The sequence below is a fragment of the Acipenser ruthenus genome, chromosome 8, assembly GCF_902713425.1.
Source record: "Acipenser ruthenus chromosome 8, fAciRut3.2 maternal haplotype, whole genome shotgun sequence".
Taxonomy (NCBI): Eukaryota; Metazoa; Chordata; class Actinopteri; order Acipenseriformes; family Acipenseridae; genus Acipenser; species Acipenser ruthenus.
In genome coordinates this window covers 24,249,941-24,277,880 of record NC_081196.1, presented here as the reverse complement: position 1 = coordinate 24,277,880, position 27,940 = coordinate 24,249,941, and the positions used below count along the sequence as shown (strand labels likewise).

Here is a 27,940-nt window from a genome sequence, read left to right as displayed (position 1 = left end):
TCACAACTTTGTTTAGAAAATATTGTATGCAAAGTATGTTGCGGTGTGTTCATGGAGATCACTTTTAGAAGATCATTGACTAAATTGGTCAGATTCTTTTCCAAACAGGATTATAACTCTCTGTGTGTTTCATTACTGCACTGCATCACCCCTTCACCTGCACCCACTCAGCCACTTTGCCGCGGACCCCCTGCGGTTTTTTTGCCTCCCCATTTTTTTTGGCCTCCAGCCGCCATTGATTTTATATATATATATATATACTGTTAAAGACATGTACAGTCATTGAATAATGATGGTGTGAATTCAACATGGTGTCTGAATGTATTTCCAGTGCAAGGACATTATTTGATGTAAACTAAAGCAAGCTTTCTTTTTCTGCCCCTCTTCAGGTTAATTGGTGCCAGTGAGTGTGGCACCCTTGTTGAATGTTGCTCACCATGGCAAAGCGAGAGTCCAGCAGCAGCCCTGTGGTCCGGCAGATTGACAAGCAGTTCCTAGTGTGCAGTATTTGTCTAGACCACTACCACAACCCAAAAGTATTGCCCTGCCTGCACACCTTCTGTGAAAAGTGAGTCTTGTACAGCTTTTCATGAAAAAGCACCCTCTTTACAACCTTGTGCTGTATATCACCCTATAGAAACACAGACTGGATGTTATTCTTCTGCCTTCTGAATATTCTGTGATGCACTACAAAAAATCCCCCAGGACACACTATTGTGACGTTGATTGCAAAGGTCAACAACATAAAGGGGGGGTATAAGAAGGCAGCTTCTGTAGCCTGCAGCTTTTTCAATGGTGTGACTCTCTAATGTGAAAAGAGACCTCACATCACACACACAGCTCTAGTCTAACAGGGTTTTCTAAAGTAAATTATTGGTTGGCCTGGATGTTGGTCAGATTCTGACTATGTCCAGTTTTTGCTCCAGTGCATGTTGCATAGATGACAATCAAATGCATTGGCACTTTCTAAAGTGCTTTTCATGGACCTTGAAGACAGTGTCCCTTATATACAGTAGTAGTAAACAATGATGAGGATGAGGACGGTTATTCTTTGGCCCACTGCTGGCTTGCAAAAAGACATTTCTGGAAAACTCTTTCATTTTTATGTCAATTGGTATATGACAATATTCCTTTCTAGAAGGGAGGTTATCATTTAATGCTTGTCTACATTAGGTATTGTACTTCCAACAGGACTAGGACACATGGCTTAATATTATTTCTGTGGGAAAATCGAGTTGATATTTGAAAATTACTTCAATAAATAAGACATGATTTTTTATGTTGAAGGATCTGTTATAAGAGGTCAAGCTGACAAAATGTGTTTCTCGGAAGACTGCTTATCTCAGGTCAAAGTTCCCATAGAACCAGTGTTAAATCCAAGAGCTACTGTATAGACAAGTATGCCATGTTTACTATATTTTCTATAAAGGGCATATTGTTAAATATCAATTGAAATAAATAATTTGAAATGTTTCCTTGGTACTGTGGAAGTCTGCTTCACTGTCAAATGCCCTCTTTTTACTAAAACTAACTGGTGTAATTAACAGCACTTTGCAAGGTGGCAGGCTACTTTTAATACAAGTCTGGTGTCTATCAAAAACCAACCTCTGACTGTCACTGATTGGGCTAATAGTGCAAAGGGGCATTGTCATTGGCTCAGGCAATTACCTTTCTGTCTGAAGGACAGTGAACATCTAAACACAGGCTGTCCACCATTAAATTAAAATGTTCTTTCAACACAAATAAACTCTTTGGAGAATATTCTCAAGGATGATGTTATTTTAAGTAACATAGGGCAGCAGTGTGGAGTAGTGGTTATGGCTCTGGACTCTTGACCGGAGGGTTGTGGGTTCAATCCCCAGTGGGGGACACTGCTGTTGTACCCTTGAGCAAGGTACTTTACCTAGATTGCTCCAGTAAAAACCCAACTGTATAAATAGGTAATTGTATGTAAAAATAATGTGATATCTGTATAATGTGAAATAATGTATAATGTGATATCTTGTAACAATTGTAAGTCGCCCTGGATAAGGGCGTCTGCTAAGAAATAAATAATAATAATAATAATAATAATAATAATGCAAAATGACACTGGAAGAAATAAGAAAATTATGAAAAACATTTATTGTGAAAAAAAAAAAATCCTGCCCCCATAATGATCTATTCAACAGATTTGCTAGTGAGACTAGAGCACAGGCAACAGACACATTGATAATCCTGAAGTCAGAATGTGGTGGTATTGTAATTTTTTATCTGACCCCCACCCCCCCCCCCCCCAAAAAAAAAAAATGTTATTTTTGAAACTCTTGTTACCTTTCCCCCAACACTCCCCAGGTGTCTGCAGAACTACATCCCCCCTCAGTCTTTGACACTGTCCTGCCCGGTGTGCCGACAGACCTCCATCCTGCCTGAGAAGGGTGTGGCTGCCCTGCAGAACAACTTCTTCATCACAAACCTAATGGAGGTGCTGCAGCGTGACCCCGAGTGTGCTCGGCCTGAGGCCTGCAGTGTCCTGGAGTCTGTGAGCGCCGTCGCCGCGGGCAAACCACTGTGCTGCCCCAACCACGAGGGCAAGGTACCCTGGGGATGGGAGATTAATACCTTCAGTTGCATTACCAGTACTTATATTTTTGCTCCTAGTTTAGTAAAATTAGGCGGCTTTAACAGAATACTACTGTAATTGGAGTCATATTACAGTACTACTGTAATTGCCTTTTTACAACACGGAAAGAAAGAATCTATGTGGGTATTTTGAACAATATAATATATTTTGCTTTACAAGAAATACATTACAGTGGTCCATTTCATACATACAGTTTACTTTGCTTGTTCTGAACATACAGTACATGCTGTTGTATTTGCTTGGGAGCTTGCGATGTGTATGCTGTGTCTCCCCCTGCAGGTGATGGAGTTTTACTGCGAGTCCTGTGAGACAGCAATGTGTTTGGAATGCACAGAGGGGGAGCACCGGGAGCATGTGACTGTGCCGCTGCGAGACGTGCTGGAGCAGCACAAGGCAGCACTGAAGAACCAGCTTGATGCCATATGCAACAGGTGAGCTGCTACAGTTTATCTTCAATGCAGCGGGTGAAAGGAGACATGCTTTCTCTGACGATGAAGGAATATGTACAAGTTTATTTACAATAGACTACAGCCTTGCAGAGGACAAATGTCAGCTGTACTTTTTTTTCTGTGCTTCAAATAATACAAATGTTAGTTCCCATTTGAGATTTCTCACCATTACATTAAGTTCCATGTCCATTCCTTGTTTTTTTTGTTTTTTTTTTTGTTTTCAAAAATATTAAAAAAGCCTCTGTTTGTTTGTTGCCATTTGAGCCATTGACATGATGAAGTTGATTAATTGAACCCTAAATTGAACCATCATTATAATACAGAGTGGTGCATGGCAGTGTTCTGTGTTGTTTGGCTCTTCAATCATGCAATACATACATTGCAGTTCATGTTCAGTTGTGTAAGAGGATAGCAACACAACATGCAGCTGTGCTATTAGGAATTGTTTAGATATCCGCTGCTCCACAGGCTACCCCAACTGACAGCCGCCATCGAGCTGGTGAATGAGATCTCAAAGCAGCTGACAGAGCGCAAGAACGAGGCGGTGAGCGAGATCAGCAGCACCTTTGAGGAGCTGGAGCGAGCACTGCACCTGCGCAAGAGCGCCCTCATCAGCGACCTTGAGAATATCTGCAGCACCAAGCAGAAGGTGGGCAACCCAGCTTTCTGCTTTGTCTGAACAGTATTTGTTAATTTTCTGCGGGCTTTTTACAAAGCTTTATTGTGCTTTTAAGTTAATCTGCAGTGCTATCTATTTCCCTGTGTGCTAAAATTCCTAATACTGTAATCTTTATAGTATAAAACGCATAAATGCATCGACGTGCATTTCCCAGGAACGCAACAAACACGGGAGCGTGTATGTATGTTTTATGCGTGTATGTTGCCATTGCACAGCTGAGAGCAAAGCAGTAGACACCACTAACATTTCAATATAATTAGGGCTTCTGTTTTTTGGGAGTTTTATTAATTGTATTTTTTGGTGCTTATTTTTAGCTATTTTTAGAGAGTTTTATGGAAATGTTTTTTTTTTTTTCGGGGGCTTTCGTTTTTGATATACTGTATGAAATTAGTGTTTTCAGTTACTTTCCAATATGCTTGAGCGTTTAAAAATAAAAATGTAGGAATGTGCTGTCACTCAGTAGTTGGGGCGGGTTTAAAGTATTGAGAACGAATCAATGATAGATGCAAGTCAGAAAGGCGGGACATTGCCCAGCAGCCTGGGAAATGTATTTATTATTATTTCTGTCGTAGGTTTTATTTTTGAATGGGAATAGGGTAAAGTTAACGTGAATTGATTAACCATACCACAGTTTTTTCCGGTGTTTATTGGCTGTCTACCGATTAATTTTTTTCTTTCACTCACTCAGAGAGTAGAGACTAATCTAATTACAGCTAAACACATTGCGGACTGTTAAATAAAAATAATAAAGTAGAATACCGTTCTGTATAATGTTTTCTGTGTGGCCGTCAATGTGACTGCTCCCGGGGCTTTTAGGCATAATGTAATATATCTCCTTTATTTCTGCACTCCCGTGTTTCATGCTTTGTGAGAATATTTAATACATACGGACAGAAAGGTACACGAACGCACAGCCCCATATTTGTTACACGACTGGAGAAAATTACATTTTAAAACAAAAAAACTGCCAAAATGACCGCCACTTATTCTAACTGTGGAATTCAACAAGCTTGTGTTTTGAATTCTGAAACATATTGCAATAAATTAGCGAAGATGGAACAAGCTGCAGCAGCGGGAATGTTCCAAACAATAGCGCTTTTATTGTCATAGCAGGTTACAGCAATTCAGCAGGTTCTTCACAGCAACTACAAACAGCACTTCTCTAACACATCACACAGCTAGCACGCAGGTCCCAGACCCCACAACATTGCAACAATGTAGTACTGTAATAAGCATACAGTCCATTCAGGAGGCTGTCTGCGCATCCTCCCTCTAGCTCCTGCCAGCCGCGCTTCCCGCACTCAGTAGGAATCATTGCTGGTGCAGAGTTGAATGCAAAGTCCCAAACAGTAAAAAAAAAAAAAGCAAGGACCCAGCTTGGGACAGCGGCCTCACTTCCCCCGGCAAGAAAGTGCCTTTCCTGTACCTGAATGTCATAATACCGCTTTTGGTGGCCGCCTGAAGCTGGGCGAAGGCAAAGCCATGTGTGATGTCCAGCTGGTCCTGCAAGCGCCTGCCGTATTCTGACCCAGATCTGTCCTCAGTGGTGTCTGGCGGGCAGCCAAACAGCAGCTCAGCCGGGTTCCAGAGTCTCTGGCCAATCATCAGTAGCACGGGGGTGCAACCAGTGGACTCCTGGACAGCGGTCCTGCAAGTCAGCAGGATCAGTGACAGCTGAACGTCCCAGTCCTACTGGTGAGTGACAGTGGCAGTGTGTCGTGTGTATCCCCAAGCGGCGGCACATCTACGCAAAGACCTGGGACTCAAAGTTGCGTCCCTGGTCTGACTGGAGCTCTTAGGGAACTGGGAGAATAACCCCACCAGCATCAGGCCACCTTGTGAAATAGTCCTTAGCAACCAGTATGAAGCGGTTCCCCTGGTCAGAGCGAGGGAAGAGAACCAAGATGTTGACCCCCACGTGTTCCATGGGGCCCCCGACTGGGAATTGCATAGCGGGGCGTGCGACCGGCCAGGAGGTCTTTCCCGCGTCATACACTCATTTGCGGCAATATTCCTCCACATCCTGTAGGCAGCACCCACAGTAAATTGTTTGTTGGGTAGAGCCGAGCAACTCCAAAATGTTCCGAACCTGGGGTGCCACGCTACCACCTGCCACCTCACCTCCCGGTCTGCCGGCTGTCACCACCACTGCTGCAGGATGCCGTCTCGGATGGCTAGACTGATCCACTGTGACCACAGCTCCTTTGTTGCTGCCAATGACAGGGCAATCTCTCAGGGCAGCAGTCGGCTCTTCCGCACTGATTGGCGCTGTTCCCGGTCCTTACCCCCTCTCTGCTGTGCCACAACCAGCTCCTGCTCCTGGACCTCAAGCTTGTGGTAGTGGCTGCAGTCAGAGACCCTCTCCCAGGGGCGACGTGACATCAGCATTGGCATGGTCCTCTCCAGCCTGCTGCTGGATCTGATAGTTAAGCAGCTGCAGTTGTTTGATCCAGAGCGCCACCTGCCCATCTGGTTCCAGGGAAGTCAGCAGCCACTGGAGTGTGGCGTGGTCGGTGCGGACGATGAAGGGCAGCCTGCAGAGGTAGTACCACCCCCGCCACAACTAAGCACCGCCGTTCTGCTTTGCTCAGGGACCGGCTGAAGTAAGCCACCACCCGCTCTCTGTCTGGCCACTGTTGTGACAGGGCTGCTCCAATCCCCTCATTGCTGGCATCAGTGTCAATCAAGAAGGGGCGAGCTGGATCAGGAGGCAGCAGCACAGGCAGTTAAGTCTGTGCTTCTCTCAGGCTGTCAAAAGCACTTTGACAAACCGCAGTCCATTCAAACAGCTCCTCCCACAGCAACCGGTTAAGGGGGGCAGCGATAGTGGCGAAGTGGGTAACAAAGCGGCAGTAGTAGGAAACAAGGCCCAGGAACCCTTGTAGCTGTCGTTGATCTGCTGTGACAGGCTAGTCCCAGACAGCGCTGATCCTCTCTGGCTCAGTATGGATCCCCTCACTGATACCCACTCTGTGTCCCAGGAAGGTGACCTACCGCTGCATGAAGCTGCACTTGTCTGGATGGACCTTCAAGCCAGCTGCTTCCAGCCACTGTAGCACCTCATTGAAAGTTGGTCCGTGCACCAGCAGATCATCCAGGTACATCAAGGCAGCACTGTGGCAGGACCACATTCAGTACTTTTTCCATCAGCCATTCAAAGGTGGCAGGCATGACTTTAAACTGCCACAGCGATTGACTGGTGGAAAAGGCAATCTTTGGCCGGGCTGCAGGAGCAAGCTCCACTTGCCAGTAACTGCTTTTTAAGTCCAGTGAGCAGAACCACTAAGAGCCAGCCACTAAGTTCAGGGACTCGTTGATGCAGGGTGGGGGGTATGAGTCTTTGTTCAGCTGCCAGTAGTCCACACAGAGCTTCCACTCTCCATCCTTCTTCGGAACAAGGACCACGGGCAGTCCACAAGCTGTCTGACGGTTTGATGAGGCCTGCCTCATGCATCTCACTCAGGACCTTTTCCGCTGCTTTCTGCCGGGCCTGGGGTAGCTGACAGGGCCGCAGCTTGACCGGTGCTGCACCAGGTGAGTGCGGCCCGCTCCCTCCAGTCTGGTCACAAAACTGTGCTGGAACTCTTGTTTCTCAAAGACCTTAAAACAGCATTTCTAGTGGGCATAGTTTTGTCAAGTAGAGTTAAAGACTAAAGGCTAAATCCCAACTTCCTGCCGAAAGTCATCTCACAAGTCCATCACCGATTTCTACCCCCTGCCTACAGCTCAGCAGAGGAAGAAAGACCCCATCTCTTAGATGTGAAAAGAGCCCTCTACTACTATATATTGTGGATCAAAAATGCAGAAACAGGTCAACGTTTTGTGTCCTTTGGGGAGCACACACTGAGGAGCCCATATCTAAACAAACCACCGGCTGATGGCTGATGGAGTGGATAAAGACCTGCTATATCCTTGAAGGCAGACCTTTATAAAAAAAAAATCAACATCAAAGCACACTCACTCAGGGGAATATCTATCTCTTGGGCCAACTTAAAAAATGTCCCCTTATCAGACATCTGCAATGCAGCTACCTGGTCCTCTTTTCTCACCTTCAGAAAACACTACAGTCTATATATCTCTACTGTAGGTCACAACCTTCCTTTGCACACTCAATATCATGCACCGCTTCCCAATAATAACACTACCAAAACCTCAATTTAATCTCTTTGTTATAGGGGTTCATACTGTATGTGGAATTAAATAGAACTAGTAAGAATGCCATCATTATCTGTAATTGGATTTCATACGATTCGAGATGAACTCTACACCCCCATATTTCCCTTGCTCCTTCCCCTCTATCTTTTACAAAAAGAAAATAATGAACATGGTTACTCTTCTCTCTTTCACCTGTATCACCTGGAGGGGGAGAGGGGGGTACCAGGATACAATACTGCACAAGAGCTTCCGCTTCCAGTTTGCCTGGTTTCTTTCTCCTGGCCTAGCACGAGATTGGAGGTTTGTGTATGGAGTTCATCTCAGACCGGAAAAAATCCAATTATAGATAATCAGGTAACCTTAACCCTAACCTTATATTACCTCAAATAAATTACAATGAGATAACCTTCATAATTTCCTTTAATTTATCTGATTATTTTTAAACTGGAGGCATGTCCCTTTCATACTCTACCTGATGAGAAAATAATTAAGTTTTCATTTTCATAATCTTTCTCTCCTTTCTTCCTCTTACATCTCTTCCTTTCTCTCTCTTGCCTTGCGACCTCTCATCTTCCCTCTATCATTTCATCCCCCCCCCAGGTTCTGCAGTCCCAGCTAGCATCTCTCCTCCAGGGCCAGGAGAACATCCAGAGCAGCTGCAGCTTCACCGAGCAAGCCCTGAGCCATGGAAGTGCCACTGAGGTTCTGCTGGTGCGCAAGCAGATGAGCGAGCGGGTGGGCTCCCTGGCACGGCAGGACTTCCCTGAAAGGCCACATGAAAATGACCACCTTGACTGCGTGGTGGAGACAGAGGGGCTTCGGCGCTCCATTCAGAACCTGGGCGTGCTCATCACCACCAGTGCAGTGGGCCACACCAGCGTGGCGACAGGAGAGGGCCTCCGGCATACCCTGGTGGGGCACCAGACCTCCGTGACAATAACCACTAAGGACAAGGATGGGGAGCTGGTGAAGACGGGCAATGCCATCCTGCGTGCTGAGATTACAGCACCTGACGGCAGCTACACAGAGGCAGAGGTGGTGGACAACAAGAATGGCACCTATGAAGTAATCTACACGCTGAAGTCTGACGGTGAATTCTCCCTCTCGCTGCTCCTCTATAACCAGCCTGTGCGTGGCAGCCCCTTCCGTCTGCGCTCTGTCAAGGCATCCGACGTGCCACAGTCCCCAGATGATGTGAAACGCCGCGTGAAGTCGCCCAGCGGGGGTGGACACGTCCGTCAGAAAGCTGTCCGGAGACCTTCCAGCATGTACAGCACAGGCAAGAAGAAAGAGAACCCCATCGAGGATGATATGATTTACAGAGTGGGTGAGTGAGAGAGGGAAAGTGTCAGGGACAAATATAGGGGCCTATTTAATTGATGTAAACGTTGATGGATCTAAGTTTCACGCTGTTAGAGACCAAGGTTTTGGAAATCAGCCATCCAACAGTGTATATTAGTCTCTTTTTAGTTTATTTCTGTCTGGTAAAATATGAAAAAGCTCTAGGTGGTTTCATCCATTGCATAGACTTCATAGTCTTCTGGTTATAACTTCATAGAACCTGAATAACTAAGGTAACATTAGGTAGTCCAAGATTAATGCAAATCAGGGTCTTTGAAACCAGTATTTGGTTGCTAATATAGTGGTTGCATTTCTTGCTCTAGAGACTGCTCTTTAAGCTTCACATACCTTTACACAGGGGCACTATTTAAGCCAAATAGAACCAAAGATAAAGAAGGGGCAGGTGTTAAAATAAGAATGAAGCAGTACATTTGCAAATAGGGTGAAAGCTATGGCAAGCAAAATGATCAGTTAGAGATATCTCTAAGTCATTTACAGATATCTCAAAATATTTGAAGAGATCACTAAAACATTTTAAGATGATTTACAGATATATTTAAATGGATCTGTAAATTAGATATCTAAAATGTATTTTCAGATATCTTTAAATCATTTAGAGATATCTCGAAATGAACAGGAATTCCATTCAAAACATTTTCACAGGAAGTAATTTAGAGATATCTCAAAATGATGTAGAGATATCTCTAAATGAACAGGAAGTTATTTCAAGATATCTTAAAATGATTTAGAGATATCTAAATGAACGGGAAGTTATTTTGAGATATCTCTAAATGACAATTTGGAGTACCATGCTAGCAAAACATTATTTAAAGATATCTGTAAATTCATGGGGCTGGAACCAGGGCTGCGAGAGGAAGGGAGTGTTTTGCAACTTGGGATTTGAGGCTCGGCCTCTAGAGCAGGGGAGAGAGAGAGAAAAGGACGGGCCAGACTCCAACCGAGAAAGCCTTCCCTATGGAGTCGAGGCTAGCCCTAATGGCCTCCGGGCAGTCCTCTGACTTCTGGGAGAGTCGTTATAGGCTCGGCCTCGCGACTGGCTCGCAGTTACCGACCAGGGTCGACCCTCAGAGGACGGAACGGCTCATACAAAGTCTTGACGTAAGGAAGAAAAGAATCTCAAAGAACACAAATAATTGTTAGTTATGGGACTCGAGCACTAAGAGTAAGAGCCATGTCCCAAGAGGGTAAAGGAGGAAGTAAGACAGAGCCTTCTTTCTTGAGGCAAGATATATAGTGCATGAGCTGAGAAAGAATAGCGTGGCCTGTGGTCCCCTCTGACCACACAAAGAACCTGCAGAGTTACTTTAACTCCAGGTCGGGGAAGTGAGAGAAATAAAAAATAGCGAAGCCCTGGTTCACGCCCCCCGAATTTTTTATTTCTATTTGGTTATGATGTGTCATTCTATTTGGTTATGATGTGTCATTCTATTTGGTTATGATGTGTCATTCTATTTGGTTATGCTGTGTCATTCTATTTGGTTATGCTGTGTCGTTCTGTTTGGTTATGATGTGTCATTCTATTTGGTTTTGATGTGTCATTCTATTTGGTTATGATGTGTCATTCTATTTGGTTATGATGTGTCATTCTATTTGGTTATGCTGTGTCATTCTATTTGGTTATGATGTGTCATTCTATTTGGTTATGATGTGTCATTCTATTTGGTTATGATGTGTCATTCTATTTGGTTATGATGTGTCATTCTATTTGGTTATGATGTGCTGCTGAACTTGTGCTTCTTTATATCGCAGGCACACGAGGCAGGGAAAAGGGAGAGTTCACTAACCTGCAGGGGATTTCTGCCTCAGGGAACGGGAGGATTGTGGTCGCGGATAGCAACAACCAGTGTATCCAGGTAACTGAATTTTACTTGGACAGCTGAGTTCATGTACACCAGCTGAGTTCATGTACACAGAACACATTACTAAAATAACTGCCATTGTTTGATCAGAACAGTATGCATTGTTTGTTGAAAAAATTGAATAATGTTACTTTTAGGTTTTTTTTACCAAACACACACTTCAGTACAATAAACAATATTCACAAAGCTTAAATCATGAGTTATTTTGTTTATTTTTTAAAACTTTTGAAGTAAAGCTTGTGTATCAGTCCCATAGTTTGTTGAAACATCTCAATATTCATATCAATATAGTTAAGAAAATACAGTCAAGAAAAGCACATCAAGAAAAACACTAACAAATGACAGTTAACTTCCATATTTATATACCCCACCCCAGGTGTTCTCAAATGATGGTCAGTTCAAACTTCGTTTTGGGGTTCGAGGGCGCTCTCCCGGCCAGCTCCAGCGCCCCACTGGTGTCACTGTTGATATGAACGGTGACATCATTGTGGCTGACTATGACAACAGATGGGTCAGCATCTTCTCTTCCGATGGCAAGTTTAAGGTGAGGGAGTGTATGTTTGTCTGTGTGAATTTGTCTGTTGTGGGTAAGGCTGGTTCTGTGTCACTGTGTGTTTCTGTTTATTGATCAGGTACCTTAAGCTTTCTGCCTAGTGCAAAAATATACAAATAATAATGTTACAAAGCTACTGTAGAAATGTCTGCATTTATTGTTCTCATCTTAGCCCCAGTAAATTGTCCATATCACAAAACCACCACAGCACAATTGAATGACTGTTTTAAAAAGGCCCTAAATTTCTAGTGGGTGTTCAGGTTATTTACATGACATGCACTAGTGGTGTATAATACACGAAAATACATTTTGCTGTGTAACATGTGTTTTGTTCAAAATTGCACATTTGAGACCTATACAATGAATAGATGTTCATTGCAGACACATTTTTTTAACGATATTGTCAGCTACAAATAATTGAATAGTTATGGGTGTATAATAATAATAATAATAATAATAATAATAATAATAATAATAATAATAATAATAATAATAAAATGTTGTCATAAACTGCTTGTTGGTCATCACCCTTCACGTTTTTTCTTTTATGCAGAACAAAATTGGAGCTGGACGTCTAATGGGGCCAAAGGGTGTGGCTGTGGATAGGAATGGCCACATCATCGCTGTGGACAACAAGGCCTGCTGTGTCTTCATCTTCCAGTCCAACGGCAAGCTGGTCACCAAGTTTGGGGCACGGGGCACATCGGATAGACAGTTTGCAGGTACCGTACACAGGACGGTAATACAAGCCTCTACAGGTTTTGTGAGACCCACTTCCTCACTACCACAGAGCGACCAACAATAAAGGGTTAGGAAGTTTACCTAGTTTAGATCCTCAATGGGGTATAAAACCTAATCCTGGAAGCCTGTAACAGGGGAATCAGTTCTTGATATTTAAGAAAGTACAATGCTAACTTTAGAAAAGAAAACCCTTCTGATATCTAGCCAAGGACAATTGTACTTATAAGGACATATATTTTTACAAAGCTCATTTAATTACATCTAATAAACCACTGAAACAAAATGGGCCAGATTGACATCACTTTGTTCCGAATGCAACATGTTTTTCTAAAAGGAAAATAAAACTGGTAATTTAAATGTAATCAAACTAGTTTGAAAGTGTAAACCTGGATAATACAGTTAATGGTTCAAATCCAAGTTTCAGAGGTATAGTGCTGATCCATTCCCTGAGAATATTTTCATTTTTATGCTTTGTCTCCATAATTCTGAGATACTTTTCTATTCAAAAGTAGTGGAAGATAGCTAAAAATACATCACATCAAATTTATTCTGAAATGTAAAAAACAAATGTACAAACTGCACCTTTCTGCAGTCACTTGGAAGTTTGCCAGTATAGTTTTACACATTCACAAACACTAAAATAATGTGGTTATAGGCAGACATTTACAGTATACTTATTGGATTTGATTCACAAAGTTTTTTTTTTTTTTTTACTCTTCAGCTTGAAAAAAACACACTCAATAAAGTCTTAGACCATTTTGTTTATTTGTATTTGGTGTTTTTTTTAATTTTTTTTTACCTTTCAGAAAATAAGGGCTAAAACATTAGTAAAATTATTTGAGAATCTAGTCCATGATATATATTTATCCAGATCTAATTATGTTTTAAATCAAACCTTTACAAATGATCTTCAGTGAAATATAGCTGCGTTACAATGGCAATGCCATAGTTTTTTTTTTAATAAGAGGTAGTGGTAGCACAAAGGTGGTGGTATCAGTTTAGTATTTTGATAAACCAGTGGTATAATGGTATCATTTCAATCTGCAATATTTGTTCCATTTCTATTGTTTTACCATTGCTGTTGATACGCCAGTCAGGTAAAACACTGCTACGAGTATTCCAGTGCATATAAGAGTGCACAAGAGAAGCACCTGCAATGTAACTGTGACAGGTTTCTAGGACTGGCCAAGTGCTCATTGCAACACATCTCATTTGTGCTTTTTGGAGGACAAAAAACACTCTGAGGTTTATAACAAGTTTATTATGTTGGTCAGGATAAATGCGCCACACTGGCTTTTACCACAGCTCTGATTACAGTGCACACAAGTAACTTTGCAGACACGTGTTTGGCAATCATTTAAATCAACATAGATAAACATTCCAGTTCCAAATCCATATATACATCCGCAGCACACAATCATCAACCCCTGTACAAAACAAGACAACAATTATGATTTTTACAAAACCTTAACCCCTTTTATACAAGTTTAAAACCACAGTGTCCTACCACTTCCGGGGAGAGAGAGCGCGCTACAAATCAGCACGTCCCTAAATAGTAGCACACATTTCTCTCTCTACCCAGAATGCACTTTTAATGCATAATTAAATTGTTGAAAAAACAACTAATCTCTTCGGTCATATTAATCTGTTAATTGGAACAACCCTAATTAAAATACATGAGACAGAATACATTTTCTAATCTAATTATAATTCAGATTCATCGGATTCACAGTGCTTTTCCGTTTCTTTCTCATCCCTAAACAAGTTCCTGTCATGTTTTGTTTCTGAATGCTGCTGTACAACTGTTACGGAGCACCACTTGAAGTGGGGGGGCCATGGATTTTCTCCATGTAGTAGCCTACTAGCACTCACCATAGTTATGGTGGTATGGCTGGATTATGTTATTATATGGTAATATCAGGTTTAAGTTTTTTTTTATTATTATTATAAATTTAGTTGCCAATTATTTTTATTATTTTCTCCCAATTTAGAATGGCCAATTATTACCACTATCACCCCTGCGCTGACTCGGGAGGGCGAAGACGAACACACGCTGTCCTCCGAAGCGTGTGCCGTCAGCTGACCGCTTTTTTTCACAATGCTGACTCACCATGCAGCCACCCAAGAGCTACAGCGTCGGAGGACAACGCAGCTCTCGGGCAGCTTACAGGCAAGCCCGCAGGCGCCCGGCCAGACTACAGGGGTCACTGGTGCGCGGTGAGCCGAGGACACCCTGGCCGACCTAACCCTCCCTCCCCCAGGCGACGCTCAGTCAATTGTGCGCCGCCCCCTGGGAGCTCCCGTACATGGTTGTCTGTGGAATAGCCTGGACTCGAACTCGCGATGTCCAGACTATAGAGCACATTCTGCAGTCCACGTGGAGCGCCTTTACTGGATGCGCCACTCGGGAGCCCCTATTCAGGTTTAAGTTTAAAGTTAAATTCACAATTCCTGCTTTGAAATAGTATGTTGTGTTGCTTTATGTTTGTATTTCACCAAAAATATGGTAAATTTAATTAAAAAAAAAAAAAATACTTATGTTTAATTTTAAAGTTTTGAAGCCTGGCTACCTTAAATTGCATTGCCTAAAATAAAGTTATGTGAAGGCAGCAAAAAATAACTTACCTAGTGAAACGTTTATATAATATAACGACAAATATTTTAAATAGAAAATGTAAATAATATCTTAGAGAGGTTACTCACTACAATACTTAACATGGTTATTTTGAATAGAATAGAATGAAAGTGAAAACGCTCAGGCAGGTTAAAGGCCAAACTTTACAAATAAATTCTCTGTTTGTATTACTCTGTGCAAATTCCAATGCAATTGAGGTTATATCTGTCAGGGCAAGGGTTTCCTTATGGCAGTACCCGCACATCAAGTCATTAAGTCTCTTCAGTATCATTCTTGAGATGAAGAGATGAAGCACCTTTCTGCTGTTGCTGTGGTCATTGGTTTTGTGGAATACAAGCAGAGCAGTTTGTGAACTTCTGGAAGTAATCAGAGATGAATTGGGTGTTTGTCACCTTTTTAATTTCGTTTCCTCTTGCTTCTTTTAAAATGCCAGGCATCATAAGCTGCTTTGTGTGCAAGCGCTCAAAATCAAAGTCATTAGAATAGGTTTCCAAAGATGTTGTTGATAATGTTACGGTTTCTCCATTAGCAGCAGTAAGCAGCATGTGTTCAATATCGCTCGCCACTACAGGGTCAAACCGGTGAGCCAGTTCACTATCCAGAAGATCTAGAAGTTTGTAGTATTGCTTCCTGTAAAAGCTGTATTATATAGACTGTTATTTATTAGATTGTTATTTTCAAGTTTATTTTAGTTTATTTATTCCTGTGCTTTCTTCAATGGAGGCTTCAATAAAACCTCACTTGTGGCATTTTAAACCTGACTTCAGACTGTTTCTTGCCACCTGCAATAGCCACTTGACCACAATACTTTACAAGCAGAGAAAACAACGTAGGAGAGACGCAATCCATAAAAAAGTATTGCATTTTTCAAGCATTGCCAAAATGCCACCAGCTCTTCTTCCATATTCATTGTGAGAATCATTATTGATCTTAGTCATTGCAGCACACAATACGCTGTCACAGCACCTGTGAGGACAGTCCATTGTGTAGGACAGAGAGTTTGCAAGTTTTGAGTTTCTGGAGACATTCTTTCTTGAATGTTTCAAACAAGTGGCTTCGCTTCGGGGATAACTGGATAAGGTGAGTCACCTCTAACACTAGGTCCAAAGCATCTCAAACAGCTTTACACTTTTTACTTACATCTTGTAGGCACTGGTTTATACAGTACCAGGCAGTGAATGTAAATGACTGCAGGGTATGTTGCTTGAATTGTTTCGCAACACCACAGATGTGACCAGACATAATATTTGCTGCACCATCATATGCTTGTCCCCTGCATACTTGGAGTGGCATGTTGCAGCGTATCAGAATGTCATTAAGCACACTGTAGATAGCAGTCAGGCTGAGGCAGGTCAACTAAACCAATAAAATCCTCATGAATGATGTACTCTTCGTCTACCCTGCGAAATATTGTGACCAGCTGTTCTTTGTTGGCTATGTCACGGGTCTCGTTAGCAAGTATTGAATAAAACCCTGCCTGAGTCAGTTGTTTCAATAACATTTCACAGCAATACTTCTGTTGGGACCTTAGTTGAGAATCTAGCTGTGTTGTGACGCTTGGTTGTTTTGAAATCTGCGTTTGGAATTATGTTGTAGCCTCCCTGTGAGATTTAGTTTTTTCATGTTGTCTAAAGGATTCAACAGAATTTTTCCAATTTTGGAAACCATCAACTGTGAATGCCCCCTCCATGTTTTTGTTAATGTTTAAAACCTTAGCAGTGCAGAACAAACAATATGAAAAAAAAAGTTTTCCCCTTACTGTGCAGAGTGTTAGCCACTCTTTAAACCTTTTAGACTCCGCTGCCACTGCTGCTGTAAACTGTCTCTGCTCTTTAATATTTAAATGCCCATCTCATCAACGTCACACAAACTATCAGGAGTGAAATTCAATCCTTCCTCTATCCAATGACATGCGTTTCCAGCCTGTACAGCAAAGTATGCTGGCCCAGTAAGTCAATAATAAAAAACGCATTCGATTTTGTGTTTACCTGATCACGGGCCCAGAAAAACACTTCAATATGATTGTGTATACACACTCATTGTCCTTAAAGGGTTAACAAAAGGCCTGCATGCACATACTTTATATTTCTTAAGAATTCAGTTGACAGATAGATACATTGTTAGGTTAGATTGAGGGCAGACTAAGACGCCGCAGAGAAACCCAGAATCCAAATGTGTCACCAGTCAGAAACAAGCCTTGCAAGTGAGTGGATTCAACCATACATTTTTTCAATGTTTGTATTTATTTTTAATTGAAAACCTGCACTTACTGTTCAAGTGTTTCTGGCAATTCCCAGGCAGGCTACAAGCTGTCCCATCTCAAGCTACCGCATGCAGTATATTCACAATTGACCACTGAGGCGTCAGGAACCTACGAAGTACAAAAAGCTTGATAACATGCAAACTCAAGCTGTGCAGAAAAATTGCTATGCATATTCATTAAACGTTAAATTTAAATGTCATTGCTATATTTTCAATGCGTAAAACACCGTTTATGCAGATTACCTGGAGCACTGATTAAGATACTTGTTCAACACTTTAATTAAACTGATATTATGATTTTTATCTATACCTTATAAAAAATTTAATTCAAATGTACTATGGCATAACATGGTTAAAGCATACAAAAAGTAAATACATGGTAGAGGACATTCGAGCAAGATTTATCCACAGAGCACAGTCAAATCCATGGTAGAGCGTGCATGTGATCAAAGCATGGTAAATTACAAAAATACAGTGCACATTTACCATGGTTAGCTTTTACAAAGTGCCTCCGACAGTATTCCAACTGACCTGGATGAGTCCTCTACTTAGTCCAGTTGGTCAACTTGATATGGAATAGAGGTGATCATTCTTTTCATGTGCCTCCTCCATTTAACCAATGTGGTCTGTGGTTGAAAATCACTGTCATTAAACACTTGCTTTTGATTATGCTGAAAGGTATTGGGATTCACACAGCACCCCTAACCTCTCTAAATAGTGTATAAACACACCTAAACATATGTATCTCACAAATATTTGATATAGTGTGTTAAATCTAATCTTAAATCTGCTGAGAAATATTGCTTTGTAATACGGCAATGTGAAATGACATACTTCTTTTACATAAAGTAGGACCTCCAGCCTAGACATGCTGTAGGGATGTAGGAGAAAACATGGTGCTGGAAGCAACCCTAATTAGGAAACAACTTAGATGCAGATATGGCCTTTTAAAATAAATATTCAGAGTTGTTTTTTTTCTACTATATTAACATTTTTTTTTATTCCTTTTAGAAAAATGTGGTGCAAACGTTGCACTGGAGCAAAAGCTTAGTAAATCTGGCCCAGTGTTCAGTAAGTATTGTGTCCTTGCATTCTGAAGTGTGAACTCATTACCACTCTTTCTACACTTGGAGGAAAATACCATATTACAATATCCTTTTTTACATGCAATAATAAAATAAGGGAATAACTGGCACAATATTAGCACTATACTAGTTAGTGAAAGTTTTTGGACTATATTACATTTTTTAACTGACTGTTAGTTACTGGTTGTGGTCAACCCTGTTTTTACCTAATAGTCTTCACCAAAGGAGTGAGTATATATGTAATGGTTTAACCTAACATTTCAATATTTTTCAATTATCTCTTAGCCCCTTTCTTTCTTATGTCTCTCTCAAGGCCCTCACTTTGTTGCTGTAAATAACAAAAATGAGATTGTTGTGACAGACTTCCACAATCACTCGGTCAAGGTAAGTAGAAACCCTCTTATTGTTTTGTTTACTAAAGGGAATATTTCTATATGTCTCTTTCTCATCTTTACCTTTCTCTTCACCTCCTTTTCATCTTTAACCCAGCGTTTTCAGTTTTCAACTGTAGTGTACTATAGTTCCTGTCTTGTCTTTTTTCTCTCAGGTGTACAGTGCAGATGGAGAGTTCCTGTTTAAATTTGGTTCTCATGGAGAGGGAAATGGGCAATTTAATGCTCCGACTGGGGTGGCAGTTGATGCAAATGGGAACATCATTGTAGCAGACTGGGGCAACAGCCGAATACAGGTGAGACCTACTCAGAAGTCTAGTTAATATTGTAGCATGTTGGGTATGCCTATTTTCTCAGTCAGTCATATTCTGAAATCAGCCATCAATTTAGCAACTGTGACTGTGACTGACTGTGACTGACAAGTGACTGACAACACTGTGGATCTTGAAACTGTGTCATATATATACATTAAAATTATTCATTCAGTATTACTTATTACTTATGTTATTGAAATAGCTTTTTACTCACACATACAGCTGGCCTGTCATACTCAAAAATGTTATTCAGCTGGGAGTTTTTAAAAATGTATATTAGGTCTTTTTGTAAAAGTATCTTCAGTTGGTCAAGGCTATATATAATTGACATGAAAAAGGGGGAAAAGCCTAGTGGAAAAGCAAACTTTCTTGAAGACTTTTGATTGAGAATTTCACCTAAAAGAAGTTGCTTGAACATTTCCAGAAAAAGTTGCCTCGTATTTCATGGGTCTTCGTTCACCAAAGCCAACAGCTCTGTCTACACTATTGCAGAGGCAAGAAGGTGCTTCATTAACAAGTCAGCATGGGTTCCTTTCATTCTCAGTGCCACTCCCTGTTTTTCAGGTGTTCGACAGCGCCGGCTCATTCTTGTCCTACATTAACACCACAGCAGACCCCCTGTATGGACCTCAGGGCCTGGCCCTTACCGCTGATGGACATGTGGTGGTGGCAGACTCCGGGAATCACTGCTTCAAAGTCTACCGATACTTGCAGTAACACAGGAGGCCAGTTGGTATGTTTACAAACGAAACCAACAAACAAATATTTGCTGAAGACGGAAGAAATGGACAGGGTGCAATTTGTTTTTCTCATCTACAATCAAGATTTGCAAAACTTGAGTTCACATCAGACAAGAACATACATGACTACTATTAGTGGGTTTTCTACTAACACTGTAAAGTTTAACAAAATGAGGCAAAGGACTCACCATTTTCTTGTTTTTAAAAACACACACACAAATCTAAGATGACAGTTATGTCTTATATCAGGAGACTTAGAAGATAAAGTAAATCTTGGTTGTATATTCAAAGTTTTTACTTTTAGTGTGTGGATAAAAACAGCAAAAAAACTTACTTAGCAAAACAAACTGAAGTGTTGCCCAGCAACAGTTTTTCCAAATGCATGATGATGACTCTTAGTGTATCAGATCATCGGTTAGACAAGAGAGAGGATCTGTTTATTTGTGAGAGGGGGAGAGAAGCTGGCAATTGCTCATTGACATAACCAAAAATAAAATTAAACAGGGAGCATCAATTTATTTAATTCCATTAATTTCATAAAAAAAAAAAAAAAAATTAATATGAGAATGACAACAAGCCAGCCACTGCTATTGTGTTTATTCACATTTGTTGTTGATTTGTATATGTTTATAATTATTTAACTGTTGACTGTATATTTAAATATATATACAATGCAGAAGAGCAGCTATTTTGGATACAGAAACTTTATTGCAGTACAACGCAGTAGTACTTAGCTAGTATTGATTATTTTGCTGTACGGGTGTATGAATCAGAACGAAGTTCACCCCTCAATAGCATCCTGGTTATATTGGTTTACTCATCATGCATTTTACCTGATATGTTCAACTCAGTGTCAGTGACGATCATTAATTGTGAGGGGGTAATGTTTTAAAAAATGCTTAAATATGTGCTGTAATCAAACTGAGGTGTGTGCTACCGCTGACAAACAGATAATAAGATAGCCAATAACTAACAAGTTGCTTATTGAGGTGCTAGGACTGAGACTTGTTTTGAATCACCGCCTGTGCTACTGCAAATTTACTGCATCCATAAACTACAATGAGAGTTCCATAAATCCTATTCCATTGTTAGTTCATCCTGCTCCCCGAGAGGGAGATTCTAGGACTGTAGCTGTCTGTTGGTCAATATCACCAAATGCACCTCAGGTACCATACTACAGTGCCACCTGTCTGATATGAAAAGGGTTGCTGTGGCTACAGTCTCACCTAATGCATAGTGTTGATGAACAAGTACAGTAGCCTGCCCTCATAATGAAGACCTTGGTAGATAAGAACAGACAGTCCCCCAACAGAAACTTTCTGTAACTTTTTCTCCCTTAATTAAATTTAAAAAAAATCTAGATAGACCTCAAACTTGTCATAAGAGAAAAACACCATTAGTAGGATCTTTGAAAGAGTTGGCTACAGTATTTATATACATTTTTAACAGCACAATATTTAACTTTTTTATATCAATTTAGTTTTTGATAATTTATTTTCTTTTCTAAATTATTTTATCTTTCAAAAATATTTTTTCTAATTTGAAGTATTTGTTTTGCCAAGGTTGTGGAGTTAACAAAAGAATAAAGTAATTGTACTGCAGGGACATCACAAGCCCCCTAAGAGCTAGCATTAATATGCTCTGTATCAAAATGTACTGCAAAGATTTGGTATAGAATGCATTTCAAACTTTGTAGAGTGTGCCCTGTGTACATCAGAAAGACATTGTAGAAAATAAGAGCTTCACCACCTTAACCCTTTACTGCACTGTGTGGCTTATACGAAATGTGATGCTCTCTTTTTAGACTTTTGTTTTTGGATTTTCATTTGGGTTGTATGTATATATATATATATATATATATATATATATATATATATATATATATATACAGTGCCTTGCGAAAGTATTCGGCCCCCTTGAACTTTGCGACCTTTTGCCACATTTCAGGCTTCAAACATAAAGATATGAAACTGTAATTTTTTGTGAAGAATCAGCAACAAGTGGGACACAATCATGAAATGGAACGAAATTTATTGGATATTTCAAACTTTTTTAACAAATAAAAAACTGAAAAATTGGGCGTGCAAAATTATTCAGCCCCTTTACTTTCAGTGCAGCAAACTCTCTCCAGAAGTTTGAAATATCCAATAAATTTCGTTCCACTTCATGATTGTGTCAAGGTCGCAAAGTTCAAGGGGGCCGAATACTTTCGCAAGGCACTGTATGTATATATATATATATATATATATATATATATATAGACACACACACACACACACACTCACTGATAAATTGGTGATTTGTGGTTGTTTTTACACAGCCACATAGTTTTAATTGTTTAATTGAGTCATTGTTTTATTGATTTAATAGAAAAGTGTGGAATGTGGCCAGGTGATAATTGAATTATTGACTGTCAATTAGTCCTGGCCACACACTGGACAGTGGCTCCTCCCATTTAGCTCTGGAGATGACAGTGGCTCCTCCTCTTTAGCTTTGGAGATGACAGCGGCTTCTCCCCTTTGGCTCTGGAGGTGACAGCGGCTCCTCCCTCTGACTATGGAGATGGCAGTAGCCCTTCCCTCTGGCTATGGAGACGGCAGCTACCCCACTCCTTTTGGCTCTGGAGACAGCGGTGCTTCTCCCCCTGGTTCTGGAGACAGCAGGGCGGTGCCTGTATTTATTTTCATACAAAACACAAAATAAAAAAAACAAAACAAAACCTAACTACGTCACGGAGTGCTAACTAAACTTTTACAAGTCCTAGCTATAAACTGGATGGCTAAGCCGTTTAACATAAAAGTATCACAATACCTTTCAGGTCTGTCCCCCACTGGCCTTAGCCTTCATACAGACACAAACCAAACATTTCACACCTGTTTATATAGGGTGGCCAGGGGTAATTCACAATCAATAATTAAATACCTGCCTAATTCTACACTTCTCTATTAAATCAATAAAACAGTGAATCAATTAAATAATTAAATTATGTGGTTGTGTAAAAAATACCCATTTATCAGTGTGCAGGGCCACCTTTGACCATTGTTCCATAGTCCAATTTCTGTGTTCTTGTGCATTTTTTAGCCTTTTAGTCTTATTCCCCTTTCTTAACAGAGGTATTCTTACAGCAACACATCCTTTAAGTCCTGATTTCAAGAGTGACCTTGGTACTGTTGATTTGATGGACAACGACACCTGTGCCTTCTGCCAGTTCTGTTGTCAATTCAACGCTTGTCTTCTTTCTATTCCTTAAGGATATTATCTTCAAGTATTGCTCATCCTTGTTAGACAGCTCTTTGGGTCTTCCAGTCCTGGGTTTGTCAATTACAGATGATGTTTCTCTGTACTGGTTGATTATGCTTCGGATACCACACCTTGAAAATTGAGTGATGCAAGCTATTTCATTCAGTGTTTTGCCTTCTTTATGCAAGTCAAGGTTGTTATAATAGTAGAAAACACTAGTGGAGGCTTTGAGTAAATTATTGATGCTCATAATGCATCAGAGTAGAAAAATGCAACATGTCTAAGACTTTTGCACAGCAGTGTACAGTACCGTGAAAAAGTATTTGCCCCCTGTCTGATTTTCTGCATTTTTGCATATTTTTGACACTGAATGTTATCAGATCTTCAACCAAAACCTAATATTAGATAAAAGGGACCCTGAGTGAACAAATAACACAGAAATTGATACATATTTAATTTATTTATTAAAGATAGTTATGCCACACCCAATGCCCCTGTGTGAAAAAGTAATCGCCCCTTAGACTCAATAACTGGTTACGCCACCTTTAGCAGCAATAACTGCAACCAAACGCTTCCTGTAGTTATTGATTAGTCTCTCACAGCGCCGTGGAGGAATTTTGGCCCACTCCTCCATGCAGAACTGCGTCAACTCAGTGACATTTGTGGGTTTTCGAGCATGAACTGCTCGTTTCAGGTCCTGCCACAACATCCCAATGGGGTTTAAGTCTGGACTTTGACTAGGCCATTCCAAAACTTTAAATTTCTTGTTCTTCAACCATTCTGATGTAGACTTGCTTGTGTGTTTTGGATCATTGTCTTGCTGCATGACCCAGCTGCACTTCAGCTCACGGACAGATGGCCTGACATTCTCCTGTAGAATTCTCTGATACAGTGCAGAATTCATGGTTCCTTCAATGATGGCAAGGCGTCCAGGTCCTGATGCAGCAAAGCATCCCCAAACCATGACACTACCACCACCATGCTTGACCGTTGGTATGAGGTTCTTACTGTGGAATGCAGTGTTTGGTTTTCACCAGACATAACGGGGCCCATGTCGGCCAAAAAGTTCCACTTTTGACTCATCTGTCCATAGAACATTGTTCAGAACTCTTGAGGATCATCCAGGTGCTTTTTGGCAAACTTGAGACGAGCATTCATGTTCTTCTTAGTGAGCAATGGTTTCCACTTTGTTACTCTGTCAAGAATCCCATTTTTGCCCAGTGTCTTTCTGATGGTGGAGTCATGAACACTGACCTTAGCTGAGGCGAAAGAGGCCTGCAGATCCCTGGATGTTGTTCTAGGGTTCTTTGTGACTTCCTGGACGATTTTACGCCTTGCTCTTGGAGAGATTTCGGCACGACGGCCACTCCTGGGAAGATTCACTACTGTCCCAAACTTTCTCTATTTGGACAATATGGCTCGGACTGTGTTTCGGTGGAGCCCCAGAGCCTTAGAAATGGCTTTGTAACCCATTCCAGACCGATAGGCATCAACAACTTTTTTCCGGAGGTCTTCAGGAATTTCTTTTGTTTGTGGCATGATGTGCCTCTAGAACCTGTGTGCTGACAACTTCACTCTGATGGTAAGGGCCAAAGTTAGTCAGATTTATATTGGGCAGGGCTGGCCCAAAACAGGCCTGGTTGTTAACCAAAGTACTCAAACAGCTGACCCTAATTATTCCTTTAATTGGGTTGAGTTAACTAGGTGGAGCAATAACTTTTTCACACCTGAAGATTGCATGTTTGATTAACTTGCACACCAAACAAATGAAAGAAGCACCAAATTTTGGTGTCATTTTTTCTGTCAGACTCCCTCTATATACTACTACAACCCACAAAAAGATTTGACCAAATACAATGTGAAAAATGTGCAAAAATGCAGAAAATCAGACAGGGAGCAAATACTTTTTCATGGTACTGTATATATAAGAACATAAGAACATATATATATATATAAAAAATGTCCACCCTCAATGTCATTCCAGCAGGAAAGGGTGTTAGAAATTCCAGTAGAGCAGCGGTGCTTTTACACTGACCAGAGCTGGCTATGCTGGTTGGGACTGATTACAGCTGGCTTGTATTCCTGTGCTAGGTTTGGAGAGTGCAGGAGAAAAAAAATGTAATTTGCACAAGATGGAGTAAAAAAACCATTTGAATCAAAGATAAATTCAACATTAAAAGAGACAATAAGAAAAGTGTTGTGTATATCACAAGTATCCAGTTACCAACTACCCCAGATGATTGTCAGTAATTGCTACATTTTGTTTAGCTGGGTTACATGAGTAACAAGAAATGCTTAGTTTGGGACAGACATGTTCAAGTTTCCTGAAGCAGGCGTGGGCAACATTGACCTTTTTGTCCAATTCTTTGTTCCAATGATGTTCCAAAGTGCCATTTAAACCTGTAACCATGCCCTAAAGTATTTCATTTGACCTATTATCCTGAGCTTGCCCACTTCACTGCTCCAAAGTTAGGAATGTTGCAGTTGAAAAGCAAAGAGAACTTACTGATACAGTAGTTATATGTCAAATAAATAAATAAATAAATACAGCAATGCAATTTAAAAAAATAGGAAAATAAATGTCCAGCACAGTGGAGACAACAAGTATAAATGTTTGATATTGTATTAATTGACTGCTAGTGTTTCTAAGAGCCCTGCTACTTGCAAATAGATTTGATGCTAAGAATTACCACTATTACATCTTTAAGCCTCCAGTCAATGCACACAGCTTGGGAGTCATTACGCTGTAGGTTGAGGGTGAGGCAATTGTATTATGTTACTGACAGATCGACTTAAAGTTAATTCTCAATACAGTTTAATCTCTGCTTGAAGGGTTTGCATCTGTGCTGTACATACCATACTGTTAGCCTCAATAACCCTGACGGTGTTACCAAGCAATGTATAGCGTATTACAAGGGAATGAAAGAAACAGTTCCCTTCCTTTTACTGACTCAATGTGTACAGTACACATGCGTTTGCATTGTAGCAGCAGCCATAAAAATCGAGGGTATTGCTATAGAAACCAGTGTAGGCCTGTCATTTTAGTAGCCTAGTGTTGCTGTAACACTGATTAATTTACTAAAAAAAATACTGTTTAATGAAGTATTTGTTTTAAACACATTTGAATGAAATGAGATGAAATGGGTCTGTCTATTAAATCTGATACCCTGTACTCCTTGGCATGTTGTTTTGAGAACTAACACTTTTCCTTTGGTTTCCAGTGGGGTTTGGATACTTTTGATGTCAGGGGTTTACAAAGCAACTTAGAAGGTTTTCAACCCTTCAGGTTCGAATGACCCAACCCTTCTAATCAACCACAATTCACACGAAGAGGCTTCTTTATCATGTTTTATTTGTATAAAGTAGTGTTCCATGTCAGAGTGCTAGTTTGCCCCATCGCTTCCTTCACTTTTTTGGTCTCAGCAAGAACGGTTGATGAAGAATTCTTATTGCAGGACAAACCATTACCCAGATGAGACATCATAGCACATCTGTTTAATAGCCATTTTATCTCTGCATTAAAGGTTTGTACAGTATGTTGTAGAACAATAAGATTATTTTATAAAGGTGTCTGAAACATTAGGCCTAACATTAAAGAACAAGACAAGAGATGCAAACTTAAGTATAGTAGTAGATTTATCTTTAATAAAATGCAATTGAGCCTGAAATGCCAGGGCAATCTGAGACAAGAAATCTCTTGTATTAGCACTTCCTGTTGGAGCAATGAATGTAAAGGTATTCACAGCCCTTTCAGTAATATTATTCAGTGCACTGCTACTGTATATTAAATGTGGAAACTTTTACTGTGTGGTTGTAATTCTCTACTGTATACGTATGAAGACATACAGGGTCAGTATTGAGAGCGGGACGGTTACAAAACCCAACATTTTAAGTCCACTTGAATGCTGTTTCCTTCGGCTGAGTCCTGCACTTCATTCATAATTGTAAACCATAAATAGTAAACCTTGCATACTGTCAGTATTGAATGTTGCCTTCTGATAAAGAAAAAATAGTTTCAATTTCATAATTGTACACTATATTTGTAGCTGGGTACATTGTGCAGCTTTTCTCTATAACTGTTATACCCATATAGAACATTTGCAAATAATGATCACCTAATGCACAGGAAAAAAGACACCAACATTTTGAACAAGTCCTTGTTTTTACAATTCAGTATCAGCAGGCTGCAGTATAACCAAAGAGCAGGTATAAGAGCAGGTATAAGAGCTGGCTGCAGTATAACAAAGACATAAGAGCAGGTCTGCTGTTGTGGCTGCAGTTTGTGCTGCTGCTAAGTGTGGAGACCTACAGAACCTGCTGGACAAGATCCATGTGTTAGTTCTTTAAATAGTAAATAGCATGACATGTTATTTTAGTTGCCTTTTTACATTGTTGTTGTTACTATTTAATTTTATGGTTGAGTTATAATTTTTCTCTGAATCTGCCTTTATTTGGCTTTCAGCTTGCTGGAGAATCCTAAGTGCCGGTGTCGTGCTGAATTCTGCACCTTGCTGAATTCTGCATTACTTCGAGATATGTGCATGCGTCAGTGTTTTGTTGAATTTTATCTCCGTGATTACTTACTCTATTAATTTAATCATTGTCGTGGTTTACTGTGTACATTTTAGACATCAAAGCAGTATAAAAACACAAAACAGCTTGTGCATGGGTGGTTAGATTCCTACGCCTATCAGGCCCCCAGTGGGGAGTGTTTTATATCTACAGTGCCAGTGCAGTCAATTTTTCTAAAGAGATGAAGAAATGGATCTATAGATATTATTTGGGGAGACCATATCCATGGAAAATCATAGTTGGGTGGGAAAATGTTTATTTGCGTGTAAATAATTATAT

At 40.5% G+C, this 27,940-nt stretch overlaps 1 protein-coding gene across 3 annotated transcripts in view; it reads left to right on the top strand.

Moving 5' to 3' along the window:
- The window catches only part of LOC117406627 (tripartite motif-containing protein 3-like), a 77,078-nt gene extending 50,021 nt beyond the window's left edge, over nt 1–27,057 (top strand). For 2 of the 3 annotated variants that reach the window (XM_034010795.3, XM_034010793.3), the window contains 12 exons: nt 390–568; nt 2,335–2,575; nt 2,903–3,054; nt 3,541–3,721; nt 8,507–9,233; nt 11,018–11,121; nt 11,504–11,671; nt 12,234–12,402; nt 18,330–18,389; nt 18,717–18,787; nt 18,951–19,091; nt 19,674–27,057. In XM_034010795.3, the coding sequence (XP_033866686.1) occupies nt 426–568; nt 2,335–2,575; nt 2,903–3,054; nt 3,541–3,721; nt 8,507–9,233; nt 11,018–11,121; nt 11,504–11,671; nt 12,234–12,402; nt 18,330–18,389; nt 18,717–18,787; nt 18,951–19,091; nt 19,674–19,826 (2,310 nt within the window). In that variant the 5' untranslated portion in view covers nt 390–425 and the 3' untranslated portion in view covers nt 19,827–27,057. The remainder of the gene's footprint in view (nt 1–389; nt 569–2,334; nt 2,576–2,902; nt 3,055–3,540; nt 3,722–8,506; nt 9,234–11,017; nt 11,122–11,503; nt 11,672–12,233; nt 12,403–18,329; nt 18,390–18,716; nt 18,788–18,950; nt 19,092–19,673) is intronic. The other variant, XM_034010796.3, reaches the window with a different exon arrangement.
- The last annotated feature ends 883 nt before the right edge of the window (nt 27,058–27,940 follow it).